The sequence below is a fragment of the Myotis yumanensis genome, unplaced genomic scaffold, assembly GCF_028538775.1.
Source record: "Myotis yumanensis isolate MYYU_CA2020_CCGP unplaced genomic scaffold, mMyoYum1.0.hap1 SCAF_8, whole genome shotgun sequence".
NCBI classification, from domain to species: Eukaryota; Metazoa; Chordata; class Mammalia; order Chiroptera; family Vespertilionidae; genus Myotis; species Myotis yumanensis.
Genome location: NW_027223759.1, coordinates 46765048 through 46780198, shown reverse-complemented (window position 1 = coordinate 46780198; position 15151 = coordinate 46765048). Strand labels below are relative to the sequence as shown.

Sequence of the window (15151 nt, the reverse complement as noted above, 5' to 3'; positions counted from 1 at the left end):
CTCCATTGTTAACAGACTATATGCCAAAATGCTACCATACATGTCCTTATAATACCAGCTGGCTCATATATGTTTGGAAAATAGGAAAATGATAGTATAGCATAGAAGTTTTAAATTCATTTGCAATTTCCTAGTTTAGGAAACCTGGGAAAATGGAGTGGAATCATAACATTTAGCTGGAGGGGAAGAACTCCTGAATTCAGCTATAAAGAAAGCAAGAGCCTTTTCAGCAACATTTAAAGAAAATTAGAAATGTGCGCCTGTCCCAGGGCTCCTTCCCTAAGATGCACACCTCTAGCCACACCTTGGTTTCACCATCGGCAAGCTGCTTCCTCTGTTCCTCCTCCCTTTGTGTTGTCTCAGCTCCCTAGCTTCCCACTCTGTTGCTGTGGTGCAGTGTGCCATCCCTTGAGACTGCCTCAAACCACTCCAAGATGTTTTCCTGGGCATCCAAATGATTTCCCCAGGTGCAGATTATGACTTTTCTTTGTCTTAGACTCTTCAAAGCATTTTTCTTTATTGATTGTTTTAGTCCTCTGCTGCTCCTTCTCTCCTTTCTTCCTATGCCAGTCTGCTCGACTCCCCCTTCAGCTTCTTTGTTCGTATGAAATGATGTTTATAAGGTTAGGAAAATTTTTATTTTGGCATTTTGCATTAGAAGAACAGATTAAGTTTAAGAGCTCTTATATTTTAATACTAAGGATTTTCATTATATAATTTAATCAAAATTAGCAGCATTAAAAGATACTAGAGCAAATACAGAAAAGTAAAATGTGTTGATTAATAATATGTAAGCATGACTATATTATATTTAATCATTTATAAACATACATATATTTATGTAAAATATATAAATTCATGAATAGCATTATTATAATGCTAATTCTGTTTTCCTCCAGGAGGATCAGGATGGAAGTCAAGGTCTGGGCAAGAGAAAAAGGGTCAAATTAAGCAGTAGCACCAAAGGTATTTATATTTTATTCTTAACTTGTATAAAAAGTTACTAAATGCTTAATCTCTAAGAACACTTAATTGGCTATTCGTATTGACGTCCGAGGTGTGTTTGAAAAGAGAGTTATGTTATTTGTCGAATAATGGAGAAACTGTCTCTAGGGGGTGATTGTGGGGGACCTCAAAAGCAAGTAAAACCCTTACTATTGGGATTTTGTTATATGTTTTTTAAAATAAAATGTTTATTATCTTTTTTGAGCCAGAAAAATATAAGTCGTTTCATTAATTCTTTGATTTAGAGCCAGTGTTTTAGGTGTACAGTTTTAGTTTGGATTACATCTTTTTATAATTTGGTGTATGCATTTTAAAGTGAAAAATGACAAATAAGGTAGAGATGGTGAAAGAGAGAATGTGAATAAATGAATGTGCCCTGACTGGGACTCAAACTAGTGACGTCTGGGTGCATCGGGTGATGCTCAACTACTGAGCAAAACTGGCTGGGCAATTGAGTACTTGTTTCTAGTTGGCAGCCTGCACTTGGGATTTTTGCCACGGTCAGAAGTTGAACATGGTCCGTTGTCTGGGTTAACATGGTCTCCAAGAGTCTCCAGAGGTTAAAATAATATTTTGATGAAAACAACCTTCTTATTTCTGGTGCTGATTAAGTATATCTTGTAGAATATTTGGAACTGCTTGGAAAGGTGGAGCAAGCGGGTAGTTTTAGTTGAGGCTTGTTTTGTAAGTGTTCTTAGTTACATAGGCTGCTGCATTTAACTTGTGGGCTACTAGCAAAGGGCATGAAATTTGGTCTGCAGTCCAGGATGCAAACATACTCCTACAAACATGTGTCCCTTCTCCCTGGCTCAGCAGAGAAGCTGTGATGCCTGAAAAAATAGAAACCCATATGGCTACCTGGCCCTTTGACTTACTTGAGTTGTCGTCCATGTTTTTACCTGAGTCCTTGAGATACATCTGAGTTGAAGTAGACTCATTACCTGAGCGAGATGTGGTGTGAACACATTGCTCAACAATAGAAGAACTGTGAAATTGGGTAGGGTTAATTGAAAAAACTCTACAAGGTTATCCTGCAAGACAACTTGAACTGTAATGTAGTTATGGCTGTACCTGCATATTTTGGTGCATGTGATACTGTTTTTTTAAAAAATCTCTCAATCTAGTTCCAGTTCCTGCTTAAGCACCATCACTGAACTAGTCTGCTCACAGTTGATATTTGCTATATCCTTTTGATGTCCTTATATAGAGATGATGATTCAGAACAGTAGCCCAAGATCATTTGCTCCAACAGAGATTAATAATCAGAATTAGTTCATTTTTAGGGGGAAAATTGGAGACAGTGAAAGAGGTAGCTAAAGTATTAAACATATTTCGTTCATCATATTTGGTTGAGATGTTGCTGTTGACTAAGTATGGCAAGGATTCAGAGTTTAGCAAGAGATAGCCTTAGCCTTCAAGGAGTGGCAGTTGGCTTTAGAAACAGGCTTTCCAGTAGAAATTTTATCCCCCTTTGAATACTTTTATTAGAAAGGGGCATTGTATACATGAAGAGGAACTCTTGAGTCTAGTGCAAGTAAGCATATTTAGCACTCTTTATACTTTGCCTGGCATATTTTTACTAGAAAAAAGTAAATGCTTCTGCATACTATGGTAAGCAGTGCATTAGTAATTATTCTTTCTGGTGAAATTAGTATTTCTTTTATGAAGGATAATTTTGAAGAAATAAATTATTGAATTTGTAAAGATTTCCCCTCTTTTTTAAAAAATTAAAAAATGTAGATTTGGACTTTATGTCCTTAATAGTATGTTTTTAGCTTAAAACCATTATTATCATCTAATTAGTTAATTAATTTAAATTTATTGGGGTGACATTGGTCAACATGAACGTACATATAGGTTTCAGGTGTGGGTTTCTATGTTACAATATCTGTATTTTACACCATGTGCCCACCATCCAAAGTCAAATCTTCTCCTGTCACCATATATTAGGACCCATGCTTCCCCCACCCCCTTCCCTCTGGCAATCACTGCACTGCTGTTTGTATTCATAAGTTTCATTTTTGTACCCCACATATAAGTGAAATCATAGAGTTCTTAGCTTTTTCTGACTGACTTATTTCACTTAGCATAATGTTCTCAGGGTCCATCCATGTTGTTGCAAATGGTGCTATTTCATCCTTTCTTATGGCTGAGTAGTATTCCATTGTGTATATGTACCACATCTTTATCCAGTCCTCTATGGCAGGACACTTTGGTTGTTTCCATGTCATGGCCACCGTAAATAATGCTACAATGAACATAGAGGTGCATATATCTTTGTGAATACATGATTTTGAGTTTTTCGGGTATATACCCAGAAGAGGGATTGCTGGATCGTATGGTAGCTCTATTCTTAATTTTTTGAGGAATCACCAGACTGCTTTCCATAGTGATTGTACCATTCCCACCAGCAGTGAATGAGGATTCCCTTTTTCCACAACCTCTCCAACACTTGTTATTGTTTGTCTTGGTGATAATGGCCACTCTAACAGGTGTGAGGTGGTATCTCATTGTAGTTTTGATTTGCATTTCCCTAATTGGCAGTGAGGTTGAACATCTTTTCATATATCTGTTGGCAGTTTGTATGCCTTCTTGGGAGAGGTGTATTTTCAGGTCCTCTGTTCACTTAAGAAAAAACAAAACAAAAACAACAAAAACACACACACACACACACGTATATATATTGATTTCAGGGAGGAAGAGGGGGATGGGGAAGGGAGAAGGAGAGAGAAACATCAATGATGAGAGAGAATCATTGATTGGCTGCCTCCTACATGCCCCACACTGGGGATCGAGCCTGCAACCCGGGCATGTGCCCTGAACGGGAATCAAACTGTGACCTCCTGGTTCATAGGTTGATGCTCTATTAATGAGCCACGTTGACCGGGCCCTCTGCCCACTTTTTGATTGGGTTGTTTGTTTGCTTGGTGTTGAATTTTATGAGTTTTTTATATATATTAGAAATTAAACCTTTGTCGGAACTACTGTTTGCAAGTATCTCCCATCTGGTTTGCTGCCTCTCTGTTTTGTCAGTTTCTTTTGCTGTGCAGAAGCTTTATAGTTTGATAGACTAGTCGTCCCTTTCATTTATTTTTGCCTTTACTTTTCCTGCCCTTGGAATTAAGTTCATAAAGTGTTCTCTACTACTAAGGTCCATTAAGTTTTATACCTATGTTTTCTTCTATGTAACTTATTTTTCAGATCTTATATTTAGGTCTTTGGTCCATTTTGAACTAATTTTTGTACATGGGGACAAACTGTAATCCAGTTTCATTCATTTGCATTTGGTTTTCCAATTTTCCCAGCACCATTTATTGAAGAGATTATCTTTACTCCATTGTATGTTTCTGTCTCCTTTGTTGAAAGGTATCTGTTCATATGCATATGGTTTTATAGCTGGGCTCTCTATTTTGTTCCATTGATAATTATTACTGTTTTAAAATAGGTATCGTGAATATTGTTCTTGTAAGATTAATCTTAGTAGAAATTTTAGGTAAATGGTTTATGTTTAAGGATAAGTAATTATTTTTTAAGTAACTGCTTTATCTTAAAACATAGGGGTTAGTATCTTATTATTTATAAACTGTGGAGATTATAGAAATCTAGCTTGATTTGTAAATATTATCATTGAATTATTGAAAAGGTATCCTTAATGTTTAGATACATTTAGGTGTTTGGGGTTGATGGGTTATTAATGATAGTAAGGTTTAAATGAAATGAGAAACTTAAATCATTAGACGATAAACTTTTTTTTTTTTAACACAGATCAATCCATAATGGATGTTTTGAAACATAAAAGTTTCCTAGAAGAACTATTGTTTTGGACTATAAAATACGAATTCCCCCAGAAGATGGTAACTTTCTTACTCAATATGCTTCCAGATCAAGAGTATAAGGTATATACATTCCCCCCCCCTTCCTTTCTGAACTTTGCTCCCTATTCTTTGCCCTTTCTCTACTAAATTTTAAAAATATATTTCTCAGCTGTGGCTTATTGTGTTGTAGCTCTGAGGACTGATTAACACTGTGAAAGAACATAGGGTCTGCAGAAGAAGCATAGTATCAAAGATCTGTGGCAAAGCACCACTGTTAAACAGAATTCCTAAGGGTTGCCTTTCTGCATGGAACTTGATCCAAAGGAATGCTGGGTGACAAACATAAAAACAATTGCTCAAATAAATATGTTGTTACAAATTCTTCGAAGGAGAGGTACAGATGCTATGAGTATGTGTAATGGGGGCAATTGAATTTAGATTGTGGGGTTAGGTATGGGAAAACATGGAATTAGTAGCTGCCTGCCATAAAGTTAAATACAGAACAGTTATTGACTAATGTACTCATGTAGGTAGATGAAGTCTCTAGTCCCAGAGTGTCTGGACTCACCTGTTACCACTTTATAGTTATTGCAAAGTGACATAGCCTAGTGTATGAAAAAGAAAGTGAATCATGCTGTAGTTCTTTTTATGGCTTAGGAAATAAGGCCTCTTTAGGAGTAACACTTTAATAATGCCATTGTTTGGTGACGTTATAACTGCTTAGGAAAATAACAGAGGAAATAAATGTACATGTTACACAGAAAGAATATTTAGTCAGATTAGTGGTCTTTCTGAACAAATAGGAGAAGATATTTCTTTTGGAGTAATCACATTGACTCACTTGTTATATGAAACCTGTGATAGTTTTTAGCTGAGACTTTAGATTTTGTTTTTAAAGTAGGTAGCACAGAACAAAGAGAAATATTTTGACAATAAATTGATTTACTTATGAGCATAGTGAGAATTTGTATTTTAAACTATGGTATTTGTAGTTGCTTTAAAATTTTAATAATTTAAAATGCCTATTAAATTTTTTTAACCATCAAAATATTTTGCTGATGTTTCAAAACATGGGGAAATATGACTTAAGACTACTGTCATCATTGAAATTGTTTTTTCAGTGATCTTGGACATCATCACAAACTAATAATACTTTAATATGGTTAATGTAATATATTGGAAAATGTGTTTTAAAAGTCAAACTAATGTGTTTTTTTCTTCTATTTAAAACATTTACAGGTTGCTTTTACAAAAACTTTTGTTCAGCATTATGCTTTCATTATGAAAACACTGAAGAAAAGTCATGAATCAGACACGATGTCTAACAGAATTGTTCATATTAGTGTTCAGTTGTTCAGCAATGAGGAGCTGGCAAGACAGGTAACAGAAGAATGTCAGCTGCTGGATATTATGGTCACTGTGCTATTATACATGATGGAAAGTTGCCTTATTAAAAGTGAGCTACAAGGTAAACTCAGAATTATTTTCACTAGTTTTATTAGTATACTGTGTATACCTACTCTTAAAACCTCCTTGTGTGTTTAAAAATAGCTTTCAAAATATTATAAAATAGTACATATTTGTAAAAGAAATTTTTGGAAAATTTTCAGTAACATTTAAAACAAAACTTTAAAATCACCTGTAGTTTAGAAGTCCCAGTCACCTAATGGATAAGGCATTGGCCTCCTAAAATCACCTGTAGTTTTGTTATTCACAAATAACTTGTTAACATTTTGGGATATTTTCTGCCATTTTGTATGATGATAATATATTTATATGTATATATACATACATACTTAAAAATATGTTACCATAGTGTACATGTCAAGAATATGTGTTTTAATGGTTGCAGGTATTAATATCATGTGGCTTTATTATAATTTAAACATTTCCTAATTAGATATGTTCCTTTTTTTATCATAAATTTTTTACTATCAGACATTTTACTATACCTATACTTTTTATAATGTAAAAGTTGAATAAATCTTGACTTTTCTGTGCTGCCATAGTGAGATCTTTGATTTTCTTATTTTGTGCCCACTATATGGTCGATACTCCTCAAATTGCCGTATATTTCTAGGACCTTATCACGTTCTCATTTCTCTGAAGTCTTTCATCTTGACTTTACCTCCCTGTAATAATGTATATTATGTGAATGTTTGCTATGTATTAGGCACTGTGTGAATACTATTTGTATGTTGTTTTAATTAAACTTATGAACAACTCTCTGAGATTGACATTGTTACTATCCCCACTTTAAAGATGAGTAAATTGAGGCGTAGTGAAGTTAGTTCATTTGCCATAGAGTATACAGCTAGTAAATGACAGAGCCAAGATTCAGAATTCATATCCTCTGATTCAGAATCTTTGTTCTTCACCATGACACAGCCAGGCCAACATTGATAAGACTGTGTCTTCTCTTGTTGGCACCTGGAGATACCTTTAAAATAACAACAACCAGTACTTCAGATTAAATTTTAGGACCTTCCCATTTTCTGTAGTTGAGACTTGCTTTGTTCCAATGTTGCCTCCTTCTGCATATCAGCTCCTATTGACTGTTTTCAGATGTGATACCATAGCCTGAAAATTGATATATGCTCAGTGCAGGGCACATGCTTTATGTGTAATGATAGCTAGCTAATAATTATGATAGCTACTATTTTTTGAGCAGTCATTGTATGCTATGCTCTTTTCTCAGTACTTTATATGTATTATAGATATTGCTTTCTCCATTTTATAGATGAGGCAATTATGGCTTAGGGAGTTAAATCAATAGTTTATAGTATTGTAAAGTTGTACAGCTGGGTGTTTCACTTCAAAACTCATACTTTTGCCCACTGTGGGACTGTTTTCCCATTGTAGGTATAGTGGGAGAATAATACATTTTATACATAAAGCAATATACCTCTTCACTTCTTTAAAGGAAAGTTTAAAATCCACTTTGTGTTATAGTTTTTCTATCTTCATGTAAGACGACCTTTTATTTCTCAGAGATTTAACTACTATACATATTGCTCTTTCTTTTATTTTTGAAAAGGCCTTTTAAAAAATAGTATTTTTAATTTATAAATAAGAAAACTTTTTAAATTTAGAAGTATCTGCTCTTTCGAAAAGAATCTGGAGTCTATTTTGTTGACTAAAGGATTCTGCTGTGCTTACATGATATGGTTTTATTTGGTCTACAAAGAAGAATATTTGGGAAGAAGAATATTTGTATATGTGTCTGCCTCCCATTTTTTCCCCATAGGCAACTTTCCAGAGAGAGTTTTTGAATTTGTTTCGTTATCTCTAATCACTCAATAACTCACCTCAATCTAGTGTCTGCTTCCATCATTCTGTTGTTCTTTCTAAAATTGTCAACGACTCCAGTGGCCACATGTCCTATGTTCCCCAAACAGCCCCAAATTATGCCCGTTGTTCTGATATAGTTATTAATACAATCTCTTTTGGTCTCAAAAGAGTTCCAGTTTATGTGATACATTACATTGTAGTCCTTTCTATGGCCTACATCAGGGGTGGGGAATCTTTTTTCTGCCAAGGGCCATTTGGATATTTATAATATAGTTCTTGGGCCATGCAACATTATCAACTTAAAAATTAGCCTGCTATATTTGGTTGAACATTTAATTAACTCACCACTCATGCCTTGGCAGGGCCAGACCAAATGACTTCCATGGGCCAGATGTTCCCCACCAATGGACATGATGAAGAAATCAGTGGCCACTCTTTGGACCTTATCTTGTTTGATTTTCAGTAGCGTTCCACACTTGATTTTCTGCTCTTTTTGTGGCCCAGTACTCTTTTCTACTTGTCATATTGATGTTGGTGTTTCTTGGCACTTGGTCCTGATATCTCTGCTCTTCTCATTTTCCCCATATTTTGTGAAATCATATTGCATGGTCTTATTTCTTTTCTATATATGCTTCCCTTCTAGTGCTGGAAATTGGTCTGTCCTGGAAATTCTTGTACAAGTTGAATGTTCTAGAAGCTAAATAGCTATAGGTAACTTTTCTAAGATCTTAGATACAAATGTATTTTTTCTAGTAAATTACATTATTTCTAAGCCCAGGTCTAAAATTATCTTTAGCTGCTATGCTGTTTTTTCTACTTTTAAAAATAGTATAGCATTTCATAGTACATATTTATTGGTTTTATAAAAGCATCATAAGTTATTCTCATTTTTGCATGAGTAGTATTGGAATGAGCCTTAAATATATTAAATATAACTAGCCACAGATGTTACAACAGGATCTCTGTACTTTTTAAGTTTTTTTTAACAGTCTCCATCTAACCTTTGCATAAATTGGAAGTTTTGTCTGTACTATTAGTAAATACAGGAGCTGACACAATGAGAATTCAATGACCACAACAATAGCTGAAGATTTAAAGGAAAAAGCCTCACCCTGGCTGGTGTGGCGCCATTTTGTGCACTGAAATGTTGCTGGTTTGATTCCAGGGCAGGGTGTGCAGGAGGCAGCTGATCAATGTCTCCCTTTCACGTTGATATTTCTCTTTCTCCCTCTCTCTCTAAAAGTCAATAAAAAGATATATTTTTAAAAAACAGGAAAAGCCTTGCCTTGGCTGGTGGTTCAGTTGGTTAGAGTGTCATCCCAATACACCAAAGTTTTGGGTTTGATTTCTGGACAGGGCACATCAATGATTCTCTCTTTCTTTTCTGTCCTTTCTCTAAAATCAATCAATAAATAAACATTTAAAAAAGATTTTTAAAAAAGGGAAGAGCATCTGCTAGTGACCCCTACATTACATTTTTATTTTGTTGTATTCATATCTACACCATACCACTGTGCTGTCCCAAACATAATTCATAACTTCAAATTCCTGAAATTTTACAGTTTGCCTTTTAAATCAGTCTGGGTAAAATGGGACTTAAAACCAGGTGTTGCATAACAACAGGAATATCTGTAGTTGCTAGAAAGCTCAGTTTGATCTTCTGTCCTTCATATCAAACTTTATTGAATTAGATTCTTTCAGTGTCTATAAGCAACTCAAACACAATATGTCCACACCAAAAACTCAATATCTCTCTATCAAGCCTGCTTCATTTCTGTTATCTTGTATGTGCATGTATGTATATATGTGTACATGTGTGTGTGTATGAGTACACAAATTTATGTTTTGGTACCACTGCATAATCATCTACACAGCTGCCTAACCTAAAAACCTAGGAGTCATTTCTGAGTTCTTGTTGCTCCTTGGTGATATATAGCGACTTGGTAATATAGTCTAAACATCTTAAAATAGCCACTTCTCTTTGTCTATGCATCTTCATGTCACCACCATAGTTCAAACAATAGTCATCTCTAGGCCACTACCACTAGTTATCACCGCCATTCTTTAGTCACTCTCCACGCTACACATCATGTCCCCTTTCTTACCACCTTGTCACCTTCCAGTGGCTTGCAATTCTCTTTACATGAACTTCAAACTCCTGAAGCTGATTTATAAGGATCTCTAGCCTCATTTCTGCCACCTATTCTTTGCATTCTTTGTCTCGGTGATTTTATCTTAAAAAAATATTTTTTATTGATTTGAGAGAGGAAGGGAGTGGGAGAGAGATATAAATATCAGTGATGAGAGAGAATCATTGATCGGTTGTCTCCTGCATGCCCCACACTGGGGACCAAGCCTACAACCCGGGCATGTGCCCGGACTGGGAATCTAACCATGCCCTCCTGGTTCATAGGTCAATGCTCAACCACTGACCCATACCAGCTGGGCCTCTTTTTTATTTATTTTTTACAGCTTTGCCTACTTAGAACACCATTTCCTTCTCCATCTCTAATTTCTTTGGCTAATCTCTAATTCCTATTTTATTCTGTATTTCTCAGTTTAAATATCTCTTCCTCAGGAGAGTCTTCCTGAATTGTAGACTAGTTTTATTTGTTCTTATGATGTCCTGTACTTTTCTTGTTATAGTCTCTATCATACCCACTGTCTTCTTAGATCTTAATCTCATTGAAAAGAGAGACTATATAAGTCTTTTTTTAAAATAAAATTTTAAATATTTTTTTTGATTTCAGAGAGGAAGGGAGAGGGAGAAAGAGATAGAAACATCAATGATGAGAATCATTCATCGGCTGCCTCTTGGACACCCACTATTGGGGATCTAGCCCGCAGCCCAGGCATGTGCCCTGACTGAGAATCTAACTGTGACTTCCTGGTTCGTAGGTCGATGCTCAACCACTGAACCATACTGGCTGGGTGAAACTATATAAGTCGGTTTATTTACCACTTTAATCTCAGAGCTTAATAGACTACCTGGTCCTCAGTAGGTACTCAATAAATAATTGTTGATGATTGACTCTCATTTAACATTGAATCATTACTCTCTAGTGATGAAAGTACGCAGGTAAAAATAGAAGTACTAATCATTTTATTTTATTAAAGATTCTAAGGTGTTTTTCATAAGATTAATATTTAAAGTAGTGTCAAGAAAAATAGTGATTTTGAGTAATTATATTTTGCTTATTTATCTCTATTTTTAATGAAATAGAACAGTGATCAGTGTTTAAGTATATATATTTTTAAAATCCCAGCGTCCCTAAGCACTCTCCCATCAATATCAATGGCTCACAACTACAGTGGCAGTAGTTGTCAGTCAGAGGGCTTTTCTGAATTTCAGGTGTGGGTTATTTATAGAAAGTCCCTTACTCTCTCTTCCTCATTCAGTTATACCCTCTCTCATCCTGTTGAGAAGCACTAAAAGAGAGTATACTTAACTTTGTGGGTCCTGTTCTTACATATAGTTAAATTTCAGTGTGAATAGAGTCCCCTTACTTGCCTCAAGTTCAGCAGCAAAGGCATCATAGTTGAGACTCAAATTCCACATGCTCATTTAGTTCTTACTTGTTTAAATTCATACCTTGCAAAAATTAAAACAGATATCAATCTTGCTAAAAGAAAGCAAGTATTTATATTAAACATCAAGAGTTGGAAAAATAATTTCATAGACTGAAACCCAAATTTAATGTATGGAAATTAAGAGGTTCAGTAGAAGCCCTCCTCACTTACGAGTTTGACAGTAGGTGGTTAGTTAAAAAAGTTGGTTACAGTGAAGAATCATTAAAAATGATACATACTGCTTTGGCCAGTTTGGCTCAGTGGATAGAGTGTCGGCCCTTGGACTGAAGGGTCCTGGGTTCGATTCTGGTCAGGGGCATGTTTCTTGGTTGCAGGCTTGATCCCCCATCCCAGTCTGGGAGGCAACCAATTGATGTGTCTTCTCCCATTGGTGTTTCTCTCTCTCTGTCTTTCCCTCTCCCTTCCACTCTCTCAAACAAAGAAAAAAAAAAATCAATGGAAAAATATCCTCGGTTGAAGATTAACAACAAAAAGATACATTATCTTAAATAATGCATTTAACCTAAAACACAGAAATGCATGCTCATTTTCCAGTCTTAATTTTGGGCAAAGCATTTTTAGGGTATGGTTTGCTTGACTGAGTTCTTTGTCTTTTTTATATATATCACATCTGTATTGCATCATCTGTGATTTTCAGTTTCAGTTTCCTTAAAGTAGAATAGGAACATTAGATCTTAGTGGCTTCACTATGTCTAAAAATCTTTCTAGGCTTTTATGATTTTTTCCCTCCAGGATATTTTAGCATTTTCTCAGGCACCTTTATTGTCTTTTAAAAGCTTATGATCCAGTTTTTGTAATGTTTCTCTCTATGCTTTCATATTTCATCAGTTTATATACTTTTAATTTAAATTTTCTAATTATAATAAAAACAACAATTTATATGAACAGAAACGAAAACTGACTCTGGATAAGCATATACATACTTGGCTCTTACACTAGGCTTTTATACCAACCATTCTGTAAATTATGGCTATTAGGGTATTTTACAGTGGGATTGGGGGGCTTGTTTGTCCAGTGAATCAGTTTAATTGGAATTGGTTAAGGAGCTAATGCATTTATGTGATAACTTCTATTAGTAAAGATTTTGTAAAAAAAAAAAAAAAAAAAAAAAAAAATTTTATATAAGCATACCCTCTCTCCAGCAATGTATTTACATTTTGAGGATTTTGCCCTGGCCTAGTAGATCAGTTGGTTATAGCATCATTCCAATATGCGAAGGTTGTGGGTTCAATCTCTGGTCTGGGCACATACAAAAAGCAACCAATGAATGCATAAGTAAGTGGAACAACAAATTGATGTCTCTGTCTGCTTCCCTCCTTTCTTCCTTTTCTCTCTCTCAAATCAACAAAAAAAGATTTAAAAACTGAAACTGTAAAAAATGTTTTTGAGGACTTTTTTAAGGCTTAAGTTTTTGTGTGTTTTCTGTTCTTTCATTTTTGAAATACTGTTTTTGCTAAGAAATTGTATTTACATATTCTTTGAGTAGAAAGTAAATATATAGTTTAAATCACAGATTTGATAGCTAAGAAGGATGAGATTAATCTAGGAATAAAAATCTTTATTGATTTGGACTGAAATATTGCATTATGTCATTGGAATCAAGAAAATAATATCTACACTAATAAAAGAGAAACATGCAAATTGGTGTCACTCTGCTATGCCCACCAGCCAATCAGATGAGTATGTAAATTAACCCAACAAAGATGGTGGTTAATTTGCATTCACAGGCGTGGAGCGAAGACTGTAGGCTCCAGCCAGAGTGAAGACTGAAGACTGAAAACTAAAGAGGCTTGGCTGCAGCAGAGAAGCCAAGCCTCGCTGCGGGCCACAGCGGAGAAGCTAAGCCTTGCTGTGGCCGCAGTGGAGAAGCCAAGCCTCGAGACTCCTCGAGGCTTGGCTTCTCCGCTCCGGCTGGAACAAAGGCCTGGGTCCCAGGTGCTGGAGAAAAACCAGTGCCAGCAGCCGGGGGAAGGAAGGCCTATTGCGCGAATCTTTGTGCAACGGGCTTCTAGTGGTTTTATAAACATAGTTAACTCAGTATCATATAATATGTTGGACATAATGGTAAACATTATTATAATGTGCTAAGTATTATGTTAACATTTCATTTAATTCCCTTAAGATAATGTCTTTTTCCATTTTACAGATGTGGAAATTGATTCAGAGTCTAACATATTTAAAGCCATATAGATATTAAATGGAAAACTTGGTTTGAATTTAGGTGTCTCTGAATCTAAAGTATATAATCTGTATCCTTGTAAAGTTTTTTTTTTAAACTTATTTTTGGGCTGTGTGTGTTTGTTTTAGATGAAGAAAATAGTTTACATGTGGTAGTGAACTGTGGAGAAGCGTTACTGAAGAATAACACTTATTGGCCTCTTGTCAGTGATTTTATTAATATTCTTTCTCATCAAAGTGTGGCTAAGAAATTTTTGGAGGACCATGGTCTGTTAGTTACATGGATGAACTTTGTATCTTTCTTTCAAGGTATGAATTTTATTTTTTTGTTAATTTCTTTAGTTTACCAAATGCCTAATGCGGAGCTATCAACTACTAATTAAAAGATAATAGCACATTATTTGTTTACATGTGAAGTGTCTCATTTTAATTAATTGATATTTGTAAATACTTTAATAAAGTATTCACGAAGATACATCAGAGTTATAAAAATGTCAAAATATTAAAAAGGAAACAGGAGAATAAGAATGTAATTTTTTTAGTATTTTAAACCATTATTCTGGAGGTTTCTATTCTCTAAGAAGATTCATAATGCTTTCATAAAAATTTCAACTAGCATCAATTAAAATAATTTTGACTTTTTAATTTAATACATTCAATTATGTTATATAAGAGACAATTTGCAAAGTATTTATAAGAAAATCTAGTTTGTAAAGAATTCCGAAAGGACTAGATTGTTATATTTTTAATAATTTACTTATGTCTATACATATTGCTATTTGTGTGTATATTAGAATATGTTTGGTACTAGGAAGTATTTTATTTGATTTTTAATAGGAAATATTATTTTCATTAATAAGGCTTATATCTGTTTTAATTTTTGTAAGGTATGAACTTAAACAAGCGAGAACTAAATGAGCATGTGGAATTTGAGTCTCAGACCTACTATGCTGCCTTTGCTGCTGAACTTGAGGCATGTGCACAGCCAATGTGGGGGCTTTTATCACATTGTAAAGTGAGGGTATGTTAATTTCTATAAATACCTTTATAATAATTAAGAAAAAAGATGTGAAAACATTTATTTGTATACATATGTATAATAAGGTTGCAATGTTTAGTTCTGAACTCACCTCTATGAAAGCTGACTTGAGAAAGTAACTATTTTTCATAGACAGGCTGGACTTCATTTATATTATCAAATCTTTCCAGCCTTCCCTTGTTGTGAATATAAATCTCTGCACTCATCTTTATTGTTTCATTTTACCCATTAT

General features: G+C 34.6%; 1 protein-coding gene across 1 annotated transcript in view; it reads left to right on the top strand.

The window, feature by feature from the left end:
- UBR3 (ubiquitin protein ligase E3 component n-recognin 3) overlaps positions 1-15151 on the top strand; it is a 159799-nt gene that overhangs the window by 37763 nt on the left and 106885 nt on the right. The window contains exons 6-10 of the mRNA XM_070422781.1: positions 900-966; positions 4771-4901; positions 6060-6288; positions 14010-14189; positions 14768-14901. Coding sequence (XP_070278882.1) covers positions 900-966; positions 4771-4901; positions 6060-6288; positions 14010-14189; positions 14768-14901 — 741 coding nt within the window. The remainder of the gene's footprint in view (positions 1-899; positions 967-4770; positions 4902-6059; positions 6289-14009; positions 14190-14767; positions 14902-15151) is intronic.